Source organism: Melanotaenia boesemani, chromosome 6 (assembly GCF_017639745.1).
Source record: "Melanotaenia boesemani isolate fMelBoe1 chromosome 6, fMelBoe1.pri, whole genome shotgun sequence".
Classification (NCBI taxonomy): domain Eukaryota; kingdom Metazoa; phylum Chordata; class Actinopteri; order Atheriniformes; family Melanotaeniidae; genus Melanotaenia; species Melanotaenia boesemani.
The window spans coordinates 16,534,760-16,556,044 of NC_055687.1; the positions used below are offsets into that span (position 1 = coordinate 16,534,760).

The 21,285-nt window shown below is 38.0% G+C and overlaps 2 protein-coding genes across 2 annotated transcripts in view; one reads left to right on the forward strand and one right to left on the reverse strand.

Annotated features, from left to right (window-relative positions):
- cd27 (CD27 molecule) overlaps positions 1-13,901 on the forward strand; it is a 22,690-nt gene extending 8,789 nt beyond the window's left edge. The window contains exons 2-8 of the mRNA XM_041987172.1: positions 6,500-6,539; positions 6,991-7,132; positions 7,216-7,341; positions 9,462-9,608; positions 11,131-11,184; positions 11,310-11,414; positions 12,005-13,901. Coding sequence (XP_041843106.1) covers positions 6,500-6,539; positions 6,991-7,132; positions 7,216-7,341; positions 9,462-9,608; positions 11,131-11,184; positions 11,310-11,414; positions 12,005-12,108 — 718 coding nt within the window. The 3' untranslated portion in view covers positions 12,109-13,901. The remainder of the gene's footprint in view (positions 1-6,499; positions 6,540-6,990; positions 7,133-7,215; positions 7,342-9,461; positions 9,609-11,130; positions 11,185-11,309; positions 11,415-12,004) is intronic.
- Positions 13,833-21,204, reverse strand: si:dkey-260g12.1. Its single transcript, XM_041987171.1, has 11 exons — positions 20,158-21,204; positions 19,950-20,019; positions 19,787-19,826; positions 19,349-19,462; positions 19,081-19,218; positions 17,472-17,553; positions 17,261-17,313; positions 15,173-15,289; positions 14,914-14,936; positions 14,712-14,814; positions 13,833-14,507 (listed from the first exon to the last, which is right to left on the reverse strand). The coding sequence occupies exons 2-11, from the start codon at positions 20,016-20,018 to the stop codon at positions 14,236-14,238; spliced, it is 1,011 nt and encodes a 336-aa protein (XP_041843105.1). The 5' UTR covers position 20,019; positions 20,158-21,204; the 3' UTR covers positions 13,833-14,235.
- Positions 21,205-21,285: the final 81 nt, after the last annotated feature.

The window sequence follows — 21,285 nt, forward strand, 5'->3', positions numbered from 1 at the left end:
TTAGCAGGACATTTCTGCTCCCTGGGGGTCGGTTAATGTACAGGATCTCATCTGCAGTGCTTAAAAGGCAAGTGCCTGGTTGTGGGGACTTAGGTTTGGCTTTGTCAGCTTTCTCTTGACTCTGCTCATTGACACTGTGAAGGACTAGCAGGTGGCGTTTGTTGCAGGTTTTGCAGGTCATTTTGAGATCACACTTTGTTGCTCTGTGACCCTGACCACAGCGCCAGCACCTATTATTGTCCTTAATCCAACTACTGCGCTGGGCTGTGGTTAGTTGGCTGAAGTTTGTACAGTTATTGAGGGAATGCTTCCCATTGTCACAGTAGGCACAATATTTCTTCCCTTTCCCTTGGCTGGCAAGTAATGTGGGAGTGTCCTCTGTGCCAAGTAGAATGGTGGCTGACTTGGCAGTGGCCTTGGACGGCCTGCTAGGCTATATAAAAGTGCCATAATGGCCCTTTAATGCGGCCATGGTAACAACTGCATCACGTGGCCCAGGAGCCACGCTGTCTAACTAGCGTGCTGCCTCTAACATGGCGGCCCTGCTGCAGAGCGGCCTACCCAGCCTTTGCATTGAACTAGCAATGATTGTGGTGATAACACAAATAGCACTAATATAGTGATTTAAACAGATTAACCGAAAGGCAGGCATAAACTAAACTAATTACACACCAAAAGACAATCGGACATATCGAGGATAAGTGTTTCAGAAATAGCTGCGTCACTAGTCTACCATGAGGCACACAGACATCAATAACTCAGTTAGCTGGTAAAAATGCACAAAACCATTTCTACTTTACTAAAACAAGCTAAACATGTCACTTATGTTTTATATAAACGCACACAACACCAAAACACCCTGAGAGTCCGAGATAGGGAACAACTGAACACTTAACCAAACTTATTGTGGTCTCTCTGGGCTGTTACGAGTCAGGCTGGTGAGATGTGGTCACGTGGGACTGAGCCTGAATTCTGATTGGCTGCTGTGAAAGAGTCATCAGTCTCTAGGCAGAAGTAGCTGACAGGCTGGGCCTTTTCTACAGTAAGTCTACAGCCAGGATGTCATTAGGCTTAGAGGCTGTTAAATGACCCATGGCATTCTTTGGTTGAGTATTAATGTCTTTGGTCAATGTACAGCATTCACACACTCTGCAGTACTTCTCTCTTGTTATTCATACCTGGCCAGTAGCATGAGATCTGCTGTCCATTCCACACCTTGGTCGCCATGATTGTCATGAAGGCTGAGGAGGACATCCCAGTTTTTGTTGCAGTTTTTGATTCCAAGCTGGTCCTCCTTCTGGTGACTCCACCCGGTCAAAAATGATACCATCTTTTTTAATTACCTGATCCCATTGCATCAAGAGCTTCAGGAGCATGGGTGATGCCTTAGTCCTCTCATCCTTAATTGGCTGCCACCATCTGTACCAGAAGAAGCGAAACTCCCGGATCAGTGGATCTTCTGCCTGCAACACAGCAAGGTTAGCTTCAGCCTCCCCAGAGGACACAAATACAGCCTGGGACACACAGTTTTGAGAGGTCAATACTGCTTTTGCATCACATACCTCAGCTCCTCTGAAAGGGCAGACGTAGGAGCAAGAGTTACGATATGCTCCAGGTCCACATTTTGCCTGGACAGAGCATTGGCATTTGTACTTGCTCTTCCTGGCTTGTATTTGATGTCTAGGTCAAAACTTGCCAACTCTGAGGTCCACCTTTGCCCAACTGCTCCCAATTTGGCTGTTTGGAGATGGCTTAGAGGATTGTTGTCAGTGCAGACTGTATATTTTTGGCCCACCAAGTATTCTCTGAATTTTTCTGCCACAGCCCACTTAAGGGATAAAAATTCCAATTACATGAAACTGTAATTTTGCCCATTTCTTTCACTTCTTCTCAGACTACAGCTGGCAAAAGCAATGGGTCAGATTTTGCCCTCCCACTCTTGTGACAGGACCGCCCCCAACCCAGGGCTGGATTGGGACAAAAAAAATAAAAAATTGGCCCAGGCATTTTGATTCGAGACAGGCCCACCAGGTATTGATGGAGAACACTCCTGGTGTTGCTTGTTTATATTGGAGATGCAACCAATATGGCGCGCAGGGGGAGTGTTGGCTAGTTAGGTCACATGTCTGACAAAGACCGACAGGCTAGGATAACAACATTAGGTTCCTGTTTGACTAATAAGTACCCAAAGCTTATATATAGATTATAAAACAACTGTCTATTTTTACTGTTAAAAGTAATTCCCAGGATCAATATGGCGGCGCCACTGACATACTAGGACCAATGCATCGTCTACATATGTGTATGACAGAAACCCCCCACCAGTAGAGAAACCCATCATGCTAGCTAACTAGCATGTATAGCTAGCTAAATTGTTAAATGGACTAGAGCAGTGGTGTCCAGCTCCGGTCCTCGAGGGCCACAATCCTGCAGGTTTTTGATGTGTCCCTGCTCCAAAACCACCTGACTCAAATTGCAGAGTCATTGTGCAAAACTTAATTGGCTGTTGGAGCCATTTCATTTGAGTCAGGTGTGTTGAAGCAGGAAACATTAAAAAACCTTCAGGACAACGGCCCTCGAGGACCGACTTTGAACATCCCTGGACCAGAGGCATGAGAACCACTGGCAGCTTGTTTTAAGAGTTCATTTTCAGCTTGGAATGCTCTGAACTGCTCACATAGGGCTACTAACCTTGTAACCTTGAGGAGAACTAGCACATAGGGGCTTTATTTTACACCAACTAACAAGGAAGGACAAGATGATAGAAAGTCATGTTATGGCTGGGAACCCAACCAATCACTGTGAAGGGACTAGAGATTATACTAACTAAGCAGTAGGCTTTTGTCCCCCATAAACCCCCCACCAGAGCGGCTGAAGGGAGGGCACCCAGCCCCTCCTGTACCACCATTCCAGCTTTATGTTTCAGATGTATGATGTGTGGAGGGTCCAGGCTGCATAGATAACAGCAGTCATGATTTTTCCCAGGACCAGCTGGAGCCCTGTTTTTCAGAAGGTTCAAAAATATCTGTAGTGTTTGGTAACAGAAGGAGAAATGTAGCTCGCTCAGAACACAGAGAGCTAAAGACTGCGCTACACTGGTTTAAATCCTATTTAGAGAATAGACAGGTCTTTACACTGGCTGCCTGTTCGTCAGAGAATAAACTTTAAAGTTCTGCTGCTGGTCTATAAAGCTCTAAATGGTTTAGGACCAAAATACATCAGTGACCCAGTATGAATCTGCCAGAATCCTCAGGTCATCTGAATCCAGTTTCTTATCAGTTCCCAGAGTCAGAACCAGACATGGAGAAGCTGCTTTCAGCTTCTATGCGCCACATGTCTGGAACAAACTCCCAGAAAGCCTCAGATCAGCTGAAACCCTCAGTTTTTTTAAATCCAGGTTAAAGACCCACCTGTTCTCTGCTGCATTTCAGTAGTTTTATTCAGAAGTCAAAATCTACATCTGGTTCTTTTAAGCTGGAATCATGTTTTAATATTGTCTTTCCCCACACTGGAACTTTATTTATTGCATTTTATCTATTTTATTTTAGCATCTTCATTCTGTTTTTATTTCATTAATTGCATTTCTTTTCATCTTTGTTTTTTAATGCACTTGTATTGCTTTCTGCACCCTGCTGAAATGTTTTATGTAAAGTACTTAAAGCAAGTGCCTTGCCTTGCCATTAAAAGGAAAAATAAATCCAGCTAACTTCAAAATACAAATGCCACACTAATAGCTACTACATATCAAATCACCATCTAAAATGAACTCCCAGTATCCTAACCCCACCAGCGAATTGAGGACCACACCAGCTGCAGCGCTAGCAAACGGGAGACAGAATGTCAAAATCCTAAAACTAAACAACTCAAATCTAAACTAAACTTTGTAATACTAAACTAAAATAAACAGCTGTCAGTGCTATCCCTAAAAGTGCATCTTACCAGAGGCACAGGGAATCAAAACTCTGTGGAGTTTGCACAAAGGATTTAAGCAGTCAAATCCTGCAGTCACACCTCCTTCCAGTTCCTATCTCCCTGATTGGTCTCCAGCCTCTGCAGAGTCAAAGGGAACTGCTGCTATAATTATGATATTCACACCGCTTACATATCCATCTATTTTGTAATGAAGGATTTATGTTCTGCAACATATGAAGTCTTCTACATGTTTGTCCAAGGACTGTTGCTGAAAGTCTGAGCACTCTGAAATGTTTTTTGTGATTTTTATTATTATATTTTTTTTTTACAACAAAATTTCTTTTGGCTCGATTTCCCTTTTCCATCTTGATACAAAATCATTCATTTGTTTCTTGTTAGTATATGAAGGAACTTCCTCACAATTAAAGTTCCAGTATGAAAGTTTTAGTGACATCTCGTGGCAAACTTGCAGCCCCGCCTCTACCTTCACAACAGCAAGATGATCAACTTGATATTGAGAGCCATTTAAGGGTTATTTAAGGGATATAGAAGCAAAAATATCTCACTTAAATAATTTGTAATGTTTCAGTTCAGAGTAATGTGACAGTAAAGAGTAAAGCACAGTAGTGTAATGCTATGTAATTGTAATCCAATTAAATCTGCTATCAGTCTGCAACCAAAATATGGCAAACGTATAGCAAAAACAACCAATGAAACTGTAGGGTAAAGGAGTGAGTGTTGTCATAGAATATTTACTGATGACGATCATAAGTTGTCAAAATTAGACAGCCATTTATCATAAACAAGATTTAAATATTGAATAGATTTAACAGTTTTTATTATCATTTATTTTTCCCTGAAAAAATATAAAACATGAAATAAATGATGAACATTAGATGAATAGTAAAATTTCACATTTTTTCCAGTCTTTATTTAACAGAGTATAGTCTGCCAGTTCAGTGTTGAAACAGCTTATTCAGCACGGCAGGACAAAAACGTCTTCAGAAAAACCACATCCTTCCTTTGAAGACAGAAAAGTGTCTTCATCTCTTTGCTTCTTCCTCTTCTTCTCTTTTTCTACCACGTGCACAGTTTTAAATTAATACACATCTAGTATATTGACACTTTACACACTGCTGGGTCTCCCACAGTCTTTATATCCAGGCATGGGGACTCAGAGGCCCATCTCTGCCTCCACATGCAATTTTTTCTGCTAAAATTGGCTTTTGTTTGCTGTTTACTTCAACAAATAAGTGTCAACACGTTCAGGGTGAATGTCCCTCTGTTTGAATGTACAATCCTTACGGTCAAGCAACAGTAATAGTGAAAATTCAAGACAAGCATTACAAGAGTTGCTCAAGTCAGTTCAGAGTGATTTTGATGCTCAGTCATCTCAAGTCCACTCATTTCTGTATTCTGTTTGAGTATTGCGGCCTAAATGGAGTCACACAGGGCATCTGAGGCAGCCCCTTTAAGACCATTCTTCCTCAGCCTTCACAGTTGGAGGGAGGTCACGTGTTGCTTGGTTTCTGAGAAAGCTGAGCTCATATTTACAAGTGAAATGTCCTTATTAGTCCTCCAAACCAGTTTAGTGTACAAATTATGCTGAATTTTATGCCAAGAAAACCAAAATAAAGACTCTGGCAGTCAACTGTAAAGTGGCTACAAGATATAGTTACAGGAAAAGATGTTCAAACAAATGCAAATAAGCAGGCTGTTACTAATCACACCTAGATGGAAGCCTACACCACATGTCAGCCATTAAGGGAAGTTAGCCATACTTCCCTTTCCTCTCTTGGTCATTAACTTCAGTCTTATTTAGAAATAACCATTAACTATTAGAAAAGATCCTGAATGTAAGGAAATGTCAATATGTGATCCTTATGCATACTGACATAGCACTCAGTCTGAACTGTCTGTCCCGCTGCATTTCACAGAAGGCAGAAATGGAATTTAAACGGATTTTAACTGTGATTATCTTCAAATTAATCACAATTTTAGACAAAGACAATCTGATTAACCTAATGATGCAAAAACAGTTGTGTACTTTTATGTTAAAAAAAATAAAAAGCACAATTCCTCCTTTCTAATCAGTCCCATACATACCCTTCATGATAATAGAAGTCACTTTTAATTCAGGGTCCTTTTATCATCCTAAATGTAATATTTTTTTGGCCGTTAAAGGTGCAAAGCTGCTTATTACTCATCTCTGTTTAGCTCTTAACCAGCTATCTGTATGTGTAACCAGGAAAATTGGAGGTATAATAATGGTAAATGACAGTTTACCTGAAACTACCTCATCATCCATCTCTAGCTGGAGGAAAGTTGCAAGACAGACAGAAAGGATGTATCAGGCTGTTTTTAGCCAAAAGAGTGATTTTGGTTGAAACGAGAAACATGATGGAAAACAGTGGAGGCTGATAGAGGGCATGTTTTTATAGTGTAGAGAGCCAAGTGGTGGTCGATGCAGGTTGCAAGTGTAAAGCAAAGAGATTGCAAACGAATAAGTTATCATGATGAGTCATAATGGAAGTGTTTTAACTACTCCCCTGACGCACATCTGGTCCCCTTTCATTCTCATTTTCAGAGGGTCCCTGTTAACATCTCGTGTTATCTTCTCTTCCACGGTAAGTTAAGACAAGACATTTTCTTCTAGATCTCAGTGAATGCTTTGATAACAGAGTTGATTTATTTTAAGTTAATTGTAGATTTTTGTACTGTTTTGATCTAGTATTTAATTGTAGATTTATGTAGCCAGCATTTCATCTGCTGTCAGTAAAATATGACATTAGTCAGGTGTTTGTAAAAGAAAATACTCATTTTCTTCCTCATTGTTTCTGCACGTGTTAAATATGACTATGCTAAATATTTTGTAGCATTACTATAAAATTCTGCTAAGATTGTCATGCCTTGATTCATACGAGAAAACAAGTACTGGAGACCAGCATGTCTTTAATTCAGTGTCTGTTTAAATCTGTATGTGAATATATATGACACACTCATTAACATGTTTCTTCTCCCTCCTCCCTTCTGCTAATCTTCCTTTATCTCTTCTCCCTCTTGTTTGGTGCTTCCAAGATGCGGCCACTCTATTACTTCACTTTTTCCTTACTGTGCAGCCTTTCTTTGCTCTCCTCTGGGATCACCCTTAAGTGTAACGATATGCAATATCCTTGGCCGTTACAACATTCCAAATTTTGCTGTGACAAGTGTCCACCAGGTACAGTGACTTTGTTTCATCTAGACAGATTTCAAAGCTTTGATGTCATCAGTGTTTAACCATAAACTAATGTGTGCTTCTAGGTCAATATATGGTTCGACGTCCAGAGGACAAATGTGGAACTCAGTGTGAACCTTGCATAGGTGACCGCTTCATCCATACTTACAACGTGGAACAGGACTGCAGTGTTTGTGACACATGCAGTAAACGTGAGTAAATTCACAGCTATTGACTTTTGGGGTGGTATACTAAGAATGTGTAGGACCTTTAGAAAGGGAAAAATTTAAGTAAGACAGGAGCTGTCCCTTAGTTTGCTAGTTTCTCATTTGATAAATAATGTCTATAAACCACAACACCATTGGTTACTATAAGTCCTTACATCAGCAGCATGAACACTTCTTACAGTATGATCACAGATGACAAATACTGGTTTTGATTTGAGGGTATGAATAATCAAACATGACTAAAAAAAGTACTACTCAGCTTTAGGTTACATAGATCACACACTCACACAGCCTCATACTTTCTAAGTGTGATCTTTTACTCAGTAAATCAGTCATCTAATCCCTGACCTCTGAATTTGACCAGTTTCAATCTAACCCTTTAGAAAGACAGGCAGTTGTTACTCAGCTCTGTCTGGGTATTGTGTTTTCAGAGAAGTTTACCAATAGAAAAAGGTTGACATATTTGAGGGGATTTCCAATTTATCATCAAGGGGGGAGACAGTCAGAAAGAGATGACAGAGCAGGGGGATAAGAGTGGTCTGTGAAACCATTGTTGTGCCAGCATACAGGGTGATGGTTGGGATTCTGCAGGAGAAGTTCATGTTTAGTCAGCTATGTTGGCAGCCCACCAAGACAGGTTGAAAAGTAGACCATGTGAGTGAAAAAGAAGAGATAAACATCTAAATGAAACAAAGATGCAAATTTCAACTCCTAGGTTCCTACTTATGTCTTTGTACTGCTACAGGTGAGCAAAAATAGCCTGACGTGCTTGTTTCTAAATGTCACTATGGAAAAACATTTAGAAATTCAGCACAGAAGTGAGAACGAGTTTGCAATTCTCAGTCTGCTTTTAGGTGCTTTTACATTTGGACCACAAATCGTTTTATTCTCTGCATTCTGCATGCTAGAGGTTTGAGTGTGCATTTTTTTTTAAATCTAACATTTCTTATAGAGCTGTGTGAAATATGTTCTTTTATAAATGCTGTAGCATCTACCTAAAAATCAGGAGAGGAAGGTGGGTGTTCTAAATGTCAAAACGTACACAGGCAGGGGCTTTATGCCCATTAAAACATATGGAAACTAATTTAAGTGGAAATGATTGAACCCACGCAAGACATTTAACATGCACATCTTGCAGTACAGCTGTTTCTGTTGTGCTTTGGTCTTCATTACAGTCTTAGCTTTGGGCACATTCAGTCTCATTTAAACAGGAAGACAGTAAAGACAGTAAAATACTGTACAACATGCATTAAAGCCTTAGATCATTTTAAAGGATGTCATTTACACAATTGGATATATTTACAACTTTGAACCATTTATGCTTGTTTTTGTTCTTTAGATTTACTTGTATGATTATTCACTGTATTTTTTACATCACTGATTATCTGGAACAAGTTGAGATTTGGGGTACACTCTTTTCATACCCATCCTCTGAATCGTCACATGAACAAGAGTCCCTGTTTTGTGATTTCTCAACCTCCCAGTGAGGACAATAAAAACAAACATCAGTAGTTAAATGTAATATTATTATCACTTCTCCTGCAGATTTTATGGTTCGCTGGTTGGAAATATAACATTTCAATGACATGTGACACTTTTTGTTTCTAGTCACGATGACCAACTAAAAATGTGTCTGTCACTGCTGTTATAACTGAGTTTCTCTGCAAGTTCAATATAATTCACCTCTTTGTGAGCCATGATATAAAATCAGCATTGACATAGTTTTATATCAACCTTTGTTTTGGGATGACTCTAGCTTTCTGAAAGTCATAAAAGTAGTTTTCTGTTTGCTCATATGCAACATCAATCAGAAAACACATACCAAAACATTCAGTAAGAAAGAAAATGTTGTATCAAAGTGAAAGAGTGCTTTCACCGAGAAATAGCAGCTGTTTCTAAAGAAAAGATGATAATATAACCGTCCTATGACTTAAATCCAGAATCTTTACCTGCTATTCCCAGTTTTTGAGTCATTTCACGTTTTCTTGTACATTGCAGGTTTTACAGACACTGTGCACAAGTCTCAGAGTTGTTACACTTTGTATTTTTGTATTTGTCTTTGATGATAACTGTTTTTTTTTTTTTGTTGTTGTTGTTTTTTCCAGTCTACATGGAGCTTAAGTCCAGCTGCAATGCCACCCACAACACCCAATGCAAGTGTAAAGCTGGATTTAAATGCAGTGATGAATCCTGCACAAATTGTGAGCCGATGCCAACCACTATCAAACCCATCCTCCCTCCATCCACTACAGGTGTCTTGCCTCGACTCTGCACATATTATACACACAACTTTTAAAAATAGAAAAAGAATATTTGTGCATCTCAGTTTGAGTTTCACTTGGGTGGGAACATGAAACACTTAAAAGTCAGCTGCACAATAACAAGCTATTACTTGAGTCCCCCCCCCCCCCTTTTATACAGATGTACATAGATGCAACATGTTGCTACACATCCTGCCATTAAAAAATGGATTTCTGCTGAAACTAATTCAACATATGGGAAATGAACTTTGTGTAGTATAATGAAAGGTTCCTAGAAATGTTCCCATAAATAGCTTCTGTTTCTACATTTGTTGCACCACAGCCAAGTTGATAGCTGTGTGTGGTTAGAAATGTGGTCTTCCCCATTCATGATCTTCACCAGTGTAAAGGCTGAAATACTGGAGGTCACAAAAAAATTTTATGGTTAGGTTACTATATAATAAGTTTGGAAGTACTCTACAATAAAACTGAGAAACAGCCAGCCAAGATCATGTAAACCCTTTTAATTGCAAAAAGCTGCTCTGCACTTTATCACCACTAATGCAGAATTATAAACCAGTTTGAACTTCATCACTCTCTTATTTAAAAAAAAAAAAAAAAAATAGCACCTTGGAGTGGTGAGATTAACATGATGATCAGATCTAAGATAAAAATTTATTTCTAACAGCTAAAAACACACAACAGGCTATTTGAAAGCAGCGTTTAGCAATAAGTATTAAATCATGATTTGGAGGATTAAACTTAATTAAGCCATAGACCAGGAATACTTCACATTCTTTTTTATAATGACAATAAGTAAAGGCCTGGGAAAAAACTAATTTAAAGATGAACAGAGTGTTAGTTATTTTTGTTTTGCTCTGTTTCATGAGCATGTATAAAATCATATTCATCTCTTGTTGCTGATTTGTTGATTAGCTAACACATTCTGCAGCATTTTAGCATGTTTCAGCTTCTGCTTTAACTTTATACCTCTCAAGTCACTGTTTTGGTTCACTATGACTGCTCTCATCCATCTTACAATCATCCACAGTATTTCCCAACTTTTTAAAAGAATATTTTTGTGTTGCTTTCAGACTTCTGCAGAGTCTTTGTTCTTTTGAGCAGGATGCATTCCTTTCTTATCACACTGACTGACGAGTTATTGTGTCAAAGGAGAAACAAAGGATCCATCAGAAACACAAACACTGAGATGTGTTCATGGAAGCATGCAGTACTGTGGAGTGATTGTTGTAGTGCAGCTTAAGCAGGTCCATTCTACAAATATTTCTTGGACAAAAAACAACTTTGAATGTTTATATGACGATGATGATAAAATCTCCACGTTGAGACACCTTTTGGCAATTACAGTGACCAAAGAACTTTAGAAATCAGTTAATCCTGTATATCTCATAATACAGCTTTCTGTATTTGGCTGAGCTTTCTGGTTAATCCAAATCATAAACAGTGTGTGTTTTTTTTCCATTGGAATGTTAATTCTTGTACTGAGCTGATAAATTTTATCTCTTCCTTCCAGCCTCAAAAATAGGAAACCTCACCACACCCAAGCCAACCCCTGAACCAGTTAAAGGTAAAGTAAGCTAAGGGTTACAATTTAAGCTCTTCTTCACTTAAAGGTTATGTTTTTTCTGGAATAAAAAATATATATATACATACATATATATATATATATGTCTTCTTTGCATGTTTTTACAGATTCGGTGTGGTTCCTGGTGATAGTTGCTCTTCTGTGTTTAGGAATTGCACTTGTCATGGTGACTAAAATCAAACCATTTCTGTTCTGGATCAGATTCAATCATGGTTAGTATGTTTTCATTATTGAGGAAATAACTTCCAAGTATGTACAGTAATCAGACACTTTTAGGTTTCCTATATTTGGTTGTTTCCAGACTCATCACACAATTGATTCAAATGATCTTTTTTGACCAGTTTTTTCTTCTCAATGAAAAAGCAAACAGATTCTGTGTATCAAGAAATATTAAATTATTAATTCTGTGTTTTTGTTTTTTTACACTTTTGTTGAGCTTTGGTGCAACGTACTTTGATCAGTTATCCTTGTAGTATTTTGTAATCTGGGACTGGAGTCTATAAGTGCCTAACTGAATTTGCTGCACATAATCAAGACAGAACACATCTGTGTGCCAATCTCCAGAGCTAATTTCTAAAAACACTTTATGCTAACAGGATATTGACATTGAAACTGTCAAGAAACTAGAATAGCTCATTTCTCTTTCATTGAACTGTTTTGTTTGTGAACTGATGCAGGATTGTTTTTTCATTTTTAAACAAAACTGAAAAATACTAATGTAATGATAATTTATGGCAAGGTATTATTAATATGCATGTTAATCTAATTTATTCCCAAACTCCCCCCTTCTCTTGTTGCTTAGGATACTTTTTGACTGAAAAGTGTGCAGAAGCCCCATGTGCAGAAGTTGTGTCCCAACCGGTCCAGGAGGTGTGTGGGAAATGTGATCAACGTATTGACGTGTGAAAGACTAAAACCTGAACATGGATTTTATCAGCTTGAAAGGACATGAAGTTACACAAAGCATATGCAAAACATGTGTAATTGTTTTGGGTTTAAAAAAAGACAGTAAAATTCCTCTAGTCCATTTTGATGAAGAGGACAACAGAGGCAGAGTTCAAGACTAATTATGTTTACCAGAAGGAAGGAGACGGTTTGATATCTATGTCATCATGATGGCAAAACTGTATAAAAACAGACAAATCTCTGTAGGAGGACACTGTGGAACAGTTATGTGGGTTGTTCATCCTGTGGCTGAAAATTATTATGTGCTATGACACATAATGTCAAAATAATGATGTTATTTAATATAGTATCAGGCAAAAGTTTGGACACACTTTCCCATTAAATCTAATGGGAAAATGTCTCCAAAGGTTTGACTTGTACTATATATATGCGTGTGTGTAAATATATATATGTAAAACCTAACCAAGTTTTGTGTGTTTAGCTAAGGCTTAGTGGATCTTTTGGTTTAAAGTCATAATAATGTGGCATGATTCTCATTTGTTTTTAATGCCTAACCTGTAAAGCCATTGACACCTCTTTTTCACAACTTTCTGGCAAGTTGTAGTCACAATTTGTTCCACTACAGTTATTTTTATGTCCAGTTGCATAAAACAGTATTTTCAATATATCAGTGAGCATGAAAAAATAAGAGTCACGTTATACTGCAAGACTTGGGTGTTGTTTCCACTGATCAACCATAACAGGAACCACTTATGATGAAGTGAAAAGTACAGCTCATCTTGTTAAATAATGTCTTGCTGAGAAAACCTAAATCCTGGCATTGACATGGTTATTACATTGATAGTTGCTTCCTACCAAAACATTTTTACAGACCAGAAACCAGGATCTTGTCAAGGTGTGCTCCAACTGTAGGGGGAGCACAGCCACCCTAGGAATGTCTATGACAGGTTATGGGAGAGCCTGGCAAAGCCTTTTATTAAAGAGGTGAAATAAGATTTTCATCTTGGTTATGGAACACTGGACCAGATGTTAAACACACAAGGACAGTGGGGGGCGGGAAGTTGCACAATAACTCTTTTGTGTGTGTTCTGTGCAGTTTGCTAAGCTTATAAATGCATTTTTTTTTCTTGTTCTTTTCATTTGTTTGTTGGCTTCCTTTTTTGGTGAATGATGTGGTACTGATGTTGGATGATGTTGACTTCATCAAACAGAGACCAAGTGTGAAGGACTTGGAGTAAAGCTGCTATTCTTTTGCATCGAAAGGAACCAGTTGAGATAGACTGGACACCAAGTCAGGAAGCCTTCTCTTTTCCAGGAGAACAGTTTCTGCTATGCCATACTGGAAGGAGTCAGAGCTGATTCAAGACTCATTGGCTTGGAAATTACTTGGTGTCCTTTCAAATGACCTACAGATGATGGCTGGGTGGCTGAGTAGAGGAAGGTCTAGGATCTCTGTTTAGTCTGTGGTCCCCACAACCAATTTTTGGATAAGCAATAGAAAATAGATGAAAGGGTCTAATTTTATGGCTGATCGGTGTACTTATGCATATATGTATATACTGTATATGTATGTGAGTCTCTAGCCAACTCTTTCAATATTAATGGGTCAATTCCAAATGTCCAACTGTCCAGGTTGTATGTATTTATGTATGTATATATTTTTGTATACATATGTAAATGTATTTGAATAGGTTTTCAGCTGCTGTTATAAATATCAAATTTGAATATTTTGTAATAATTTACATTTATTTCAACTAAGTTTTCTTTATTCAAAATAAAAAAAATCATTTAACTCAAAATGCATTGTACTCATATCTAATACTTTAGTTGACAAAGCTTATGAAGGAGTATTTACAAGGTTTCTTAAATTAAAACCTACAGAAAAGATCACATTCGAGCTGTTTATCAAAGGATTATCAAGTTTCTTATGTGCAGTGAATTCTCCAGAACCTGCAGGAAATAATATCAGCTGTGATCCTTTCCCAGTTTGCCAGTCTGCACATTCATCTGTGCTTGTGTTTTCATAGTCTTATAGTTCCCTCATTCAAAACAGTGTGTTTTTGGGGCTTGACTTGATTCCAGCAATCATGAACTCAAAAACAAATCTCCTGAGATCTTTGTGAGGCATCATAGCACCTCCTCCTTGGAGACGTGGCAGTCCTTCCCCTGCTCCTGGAATGGGGAGAAAATGTTGTCAGACTCTATGCTCCTCTCTTCCTCAGAGAGGTGAACACTTGGGGAGGAAGTAGGATGAAACACAGGACATTCCTTCTCATCTTCTTCCTCATTGCTCACACTCTCTGGTCTCTTCCCACTAAGAATAGTTGGCCCGACTTGGCCTGTGAACTGACTGAGAAAGCTGAAGATGACGGTGCCCGGACTGTGGATTTGGACTGAACCTACAAAGATAAAAACAAGCAAAGAGAACATAAGTTTTTTTTCCCCCCCTTTATTTAACTCATGTGCACTGTTAACTTACAGAGCAAGACAGCTAAGTAAAACTCATTAGAATACCACAGCTACATAATACTCTACATTCTCTATATGACCCAACAATGAGTCAAGGACTGGTTATGAAAAGTTTTTATTTTACTCAGCAGTACCCAGACTGGCTGCTGAAACTGATGATGGTTGCTGCTTTGCACTGAAAGAGTCTCTGGGGAATGGATGAGTTGACTCCTTTGACTTGTGAGCAGAATCTTGCCCCTAAAAAAAAAAAAAAAAACGATAACAATCATTATCACCATTTGCAACAAAGGAAAAATTACTAGCATATGTAAGCACATGAATCTTTAAGAAACAAACCTCATTACACAGCTTTGCAAGAGCTGAAAAACAGACAATAAGCAGCAGATAATTAGTTTGTACACGGATGTTTAGTAATGACTCAACATGTACATCATTTATGTGGACAAAAACAGTGAGAAACATATTTGCAAGATTCATGATAAACCTTTAATCACACCAACTTCCACAAGTTACACATTTATTTTTTTTTAAATGTTTCAGTCACAGAGTTCAACAGAGACATCAGAAACCATCCCACATGTAAAGGCCATCTTACTTTGCCTGAAACGTGTTTGATTTCGTGGGCGATGGATGTGTAACAGAATCGCGATGGCCATACATCCCAGGAAAATTACTGGACCCAAAATGGCTGCCAGCTGGGAGTTTGTGTTGTCTGTGTGAGGAAGAAGATTTATTAAGACTACATCTGGTATAACATGTTAATAGCTCCCACTTTAAAAAGAAAAGCAAATTTTCTAAGAGATGTTGAGACATATAAAAGGAAATAAATAAAAGATAAATATTTAACATATATATATATGCAATCATAAGAAAGGTGTCTTTAGTCATTATTTTTATATTGATCTACTCATGTTCTTAGAAAAACAGTTCCTTATTTTGCACAATGAAACAATTTTGTAGTAATATAAGGGAAATGCAAAGATAAGATGATGCAGCAATAAAGAAGTAACCGATTTAACAAAGAATTTGATTAATGATCTGACCTAATAATAATGTTAAGGCCGATTGGTTGTTGTATTTTTCCTGTGTTTTTATTTGGTTATTTTAAATTATTTTTTATCTTTGTCTCGACTGAACAAAGCTATAAGTAAGTCTTCAAATAAAAGCAACTGTAGAGGCTGAGCAAGGAAAAAAGAAGAACCTGTCCATATTAACATCTGTGTTATGAGGAATTTATAGCACAACCAAGTGGCCATAGTTGGGAAACCTTTACATCAAATGCCTGATGAGGAACTCATGGATCATTTTAACCAATCAGAGTTAAAATCATCCAAAATAACCTGTTATTATGCATTTTAATTCTGAGTTATTGGGTATGATAAAAACATATTATTAAACAAACCACGGTTTCTTTACATTCACCACCAAATTCATGGGACTGAACTCAGTAGCCCAGCTCTATGATCACGTACACCCCTCAGTTCAAATGTGTTTTATCTGTTTTCATGCTCCTTACTTCAGTCTATTACCACTAATATAATTTAATATTTATATCCACATATCAACATTTTGCATATATTTGGTCATAAAGCAAATCACTGGACTGAGAGTTTTCCAAACTAATGATCCAGATAAGCTAAAAAGCTTTTGCAAGTGTAACTGGGATTGAACATCAACAGACCGTTAAAGACCCTCTTTGTAAGTTTTCGACCTTAAAACTCTGCATTCCGGACTCATTCGATGGCTCAGCGACATCTATTATGTGCATTTCTGAAGTCCCACAGCTGAGAACCCCCCCTGTACAACCATTTCATCTGGGAGGCTGTGTGATGTTGCAGCTGAGTTTTGCTTTGCACACATTTGTCAAACACTAGCAAGCAGATGTAAACAAACCGGAGTTTTTGAATACGCAAAATTTTAAACTGGCTGATTCAGCAGAGAGATGTTAGAAGAGGATACAAAAGAGAGACAGAAAAAGAGATGAGGCAAGGTTTTTACAGTCCAGAGAGAGCTCACAGTACAGGTAGCATGCAAGATGGATGCGGAAGTAGTGGTCGATAGGTAGCACGTCACTGAGAAATGTTAAGTACTGCATCTTTAACATCCAATAAATACTGAAGATCTCCATTCGCAAAATAATTGACCTCCTGATATATCCAACTCCACAGCAATTTGTAAAATAACTGTCAAGGTATTTCACAAAAAAAAACCCAGATGTCATCCTTCTGGTAGATAACAAGGAAATCTCTCAATATCACACACTGCCTGGCCAAAAGAAAAAGTTTCTACCTGGCTTTAACTAAGGAAAATAAGTGCCTCCTATTGGATAATTACTGCGTGGGCGATTATCTTTCAGCTGGCAACAAGTTATTTAATCCCAAATGATGCAATAATTAGCTTCTCATTTCACCATGCAGAAAGATACATCGTGGTCATGGAATAAATGTTAGTCTGTTTAGAAAGGGTCAAATTCTTGGCATGCATCAAGCAGAGAAAACATCTAAAAACATGCAGAAACTATTAAAGTTGGGTTAAGAACTGTCCAACTCATTTTTAGACCACACACTCTGGACATAAGGTCCAAGTTCTTTGCTATTATGGCTAAAAGTAAGTTTTAATCTATTTAATACCATCTGTAAATGCTGAATACACCTGACAGAATTTTTCCCAGTTACATACTCACCTAGATTGGACATGTCGCTGGTATATGCTGTTGGGACTGCTCGAACACTATACCTGTGTGAGATAAGGGTGAAAAATCCCAAATATGTGACCATGTCTATAATGTCCTTAAGAAATTCTGAACAACCACAGTCAATTTGAAAGCATTTCTTAAATCTCACTCAAAGAGACTTAATTAGCATCCACAGCATCCGGGGAATTCCATAACTTACTTGGGAGACTGGTAGGGTTTGGTGGGAACCAAGGAAGGAGGGGGAAATGTTTGTTTATCTCTGTCTGAGATAACCGCTGTTGCTGCAGAACAGAAACATCACAGGTTTGGTTTCAGAGATCAAAAACAGCAAATATCATCTCATTGATTTCCTTTTACTTCACATATTTAAATTTTATATTCCTCCTCTCCAAATAAACTATCATCCTTGTTGGGGAACAGTCACAGGCTGGGGCTGCTCTGGAAGTTTTAGCATTAAATGTACTGATTATAAAATGTAGTGTTCCTGTTCTGGTATGGGTCTGAAATTTCCCATTTTCCCCTCTTTCTTCTTATAATGTGGATGTCCATAAATGAAGTGCAGTGAAAACTTCTTCATACACATCTGGTGCAACATGTGTCATATTTGATAAATGTGTTTCTGATCCCGCCACACAACTTACATAAAATTCTTTTATTAATAATTTGATGCATGTTTTTTTGCCCCCAGTGGATTTATTAAAATATTTTGAAGTTAAACATATTCTTTTAGGCAGAGATCTTAAGTTCTGGTCCTCAAAGTCCATTGTCCTGCAGGTTTTAGATGCTTCCATGCTTCAACATGCCAGACTCAAATTATTGGGTCATTTTGCAGAACTTCACAACAAGCTGCTCAGGTGCACTGCAGCAGGGAAGCATCTAAAACCTGCAGGACAGTGGCTCCTTGAGGACTGGAGTTTAAGATCCCTGCTTTAAGGAGTCAGATTGTCTCCAGTGATTTTGTAAATTGTTATCCATTTAAATAAGAGGTTGGATTTTGTTTAAGCGTCTAAAACATGCTTAAAAATAAAGTTTAATTTTCTTTCCATTTTATATGTCATACTTTACAATGTTAGATTTGCAACAAAAGAGCCAGCTGAGGGTAAAGAAAACACAGCACAAAAGTGACATATCACCATTGCCCACCTGTTTCATGTGGGTTTTTTAAGGCTGTGTGCAGCTGGAGAAAACAGAAACAATGTTGTTTGCACAGCTAAAGAATGTGGTGAAAGTGATTATAATGCTGCGGTTGTTCAGCAGGTGTAGTTGATCTGCAGCTTCATAACATTGTTATTATTGTATTATCCTTCGACACATGAGAACACAGTTTTTCTGATGTGAAAAATCACTGCAGCATTCCTAACACATCTTTACACTTTTTAGAGGGTGTAACCATGTTATAGAATATCCTCTACATTGAGATTACTTCTAATCTCCACGCAGAGGCTGCCTTTGCTATGGGTGAAGTGGGCAAGCAATGCCAAGTCCAGGGTGTAAAATAGACCAGAACCGCCCCCGTCCCCATGTTTCAAGATCAACATGTTTAACGTCTCTCTGACTGAGATCTCATGGACATATTAAAATCCATAGCATACATATAATTTTTTAGACTTAATATCAGATTTTTTACCAGATTTGGTATTTTTAACAAACATTGGTCAATTCCTGTGCTGATATTAACAAAGTGAGGCACAACATGACACAACAGAGTAACTGTAGTATAGCTGCTCAAATTCACCATTGTTTTTATCATGGAGCACTGTGCATATTTTAAATCTGTCAGTTAAAATTGTGATCGAATCTGCATTTACCTTTTGGGTTTTCAATCTTCTCACATTTTCTGCAGTTGTCTGAGAGCACGACCTTGTCAATGCATCTGAAACCAGGCTCACAGTCGCACTTCAGAGGAGTTGTACTTGAGCAGTTCTGAATCACTCTCAGATGATATTCTGAGACAGAGCAAAACAGATATAATGTTAGGGGGTTTGATCACTTTCATACACACAAACAGATGCCATTACAACCCTGGCAAGGATGGATAAAGCAAGTTTAAGGAAATAATGATTGAAATGGCATTACTTGGTAAGCAATCTCTAAAGCAGAGATGGCAGTTTTCTTCATGGTTCCCCGTAGTTTCCACGTAGCTTCCATTCGGACATGGTTGGCACTTTATACAAGACTTCTGAAACTCACCTGATAGAAAGAAAGAGTTAAATAAGTTCAACCGGATGGCAGCAGAAGCAGAGTGAAGTATTCTGCCCAAAGTGCATATTAATCAAGGATGTGGTCATACAGCTTAAAGTCAGCACGTAGCATGCGTCACATTTGTCAAAACAAGAAAAAAAAAAGAAAAAAAACCCAGACAAATTGAGAGAAAATAGACTTATGATGATTTCCAGTACTTAACCACTGCTGATTCACAACAAGCATAGGATAGAAAAGCTACACACAACAATTTAGAAAAGATAGTTTAAGACACAGAAAGCTCATACCACATCTAAATCTAAGTTGTTTTACCTGCAGGGCAGGACACGCAGTTATCCTCTGTGTCAGTCCTCTGTGAGATTTAATCACAAATTACATTATGTAGATCCCATTCATACATGTGGCACATTCTTTGTGCATAATAAATTGTTTTGCAATAACAAGTAAGGTGAATAAACTAAAGTTTTCTTCATACCGTGGGATAGGTGAGCACCAACTGCGCAGATAACACCAGGACAGCCACAAAGTATTGCACGAATCCCATTCTGTGGGCAAAAAACTAAATAGTCAAATAAATGTCTGAGTTAAAGAAATAATATTTAGAAAAAAGTTTGTTTCCATGAATGAGTTTTTTTAAATACTCTTTCATTGTAAAAAAAAAAAAAAAGAAAAATCTGTTTTACCTTCAGTGAGAAGCTCCCTTTGTTCTGTCTCTCTTGAGTCGCTCACTTCCTCAAGGTGTACCTCTAACCTTCTTTTTCTTTGTCTTCGCACTCACTCTAACTCACTCTTCTGTGTCACTATTTCCTTACCTGGTTGTCTTCCTGTCTTTCTTTATCCTCCACCCACTGTCTGTACCAGCGTGCTGGTGTCCTGTTTACACATCTGCACACACACAAAGAGCCGTCATCTGCATCAAAGCCTCATCATTTTCCATTCAAACTGTAAAATCTGACAAACAATATAGAGAAAGCTCAGTAAGCGTGTTAACATAGAAGAGCAGATCTTCAAGATAGAGGCAGTTGGGCTTTCATTTCTGATTTGATGCTATTTTCTAGTCTAGTCATTTTTGAATACATTGTGAAGTTTTCTTTAGCTAAATTAGTGTATAACGGAATTTAAAAGCCAAATAAAGGGTCAGTTTACTCGAATTTCATTGGAGGACAAGAAGGCTATCTGACCATAATGAAAGTTAGTGGTAGAATTACTCAGAAACTTCCCTGAACTGAAGAATGCAATGAGTATAATTACTGTTCTTAAACAGAAAAGTTTCAACAACATTATTTTAGATCACAGGCCTTCCAGATAAAGATCTTTTCCTCAGCGTGTATTAAAGTTCCATCTACCCACCACTTGAGGTTTTCAGCTGGACAAAGCAATAAAAGGAAACAAATCTCAAAAACATCTGACCACTTTCCAACTCCCTCACCTTACTTGTACATTCAGAAACTCCCATATGGGTTGTTGTAATGGATTTCTGTGCACAGAAAAGCTAGAAACATCCATGAGCAGGTATCCAGTATCTGCAGAACTCAGCTGCAGGAGTCTAAATATTCCCCTAGTTCCCTGAGCAGCAGAATACAATTATGAGCTTCTATTTTTATACCAAACATTTATTTAGCAAATGTCTTTATCTAAAACAACATAAACATGAGGAACATGTAAATGCAGGGCTCGGTCTCTGGCCACACGTGGTAGGATACAGCCTCATTAAAACCGATTGACAAGTTTGGGATCAATCCAGAAGCCCCATGATGAAAGGATGACACTCCTCTCCTCCTGTACTTTTTTTTTTTTTTTTTTTTTTTTTT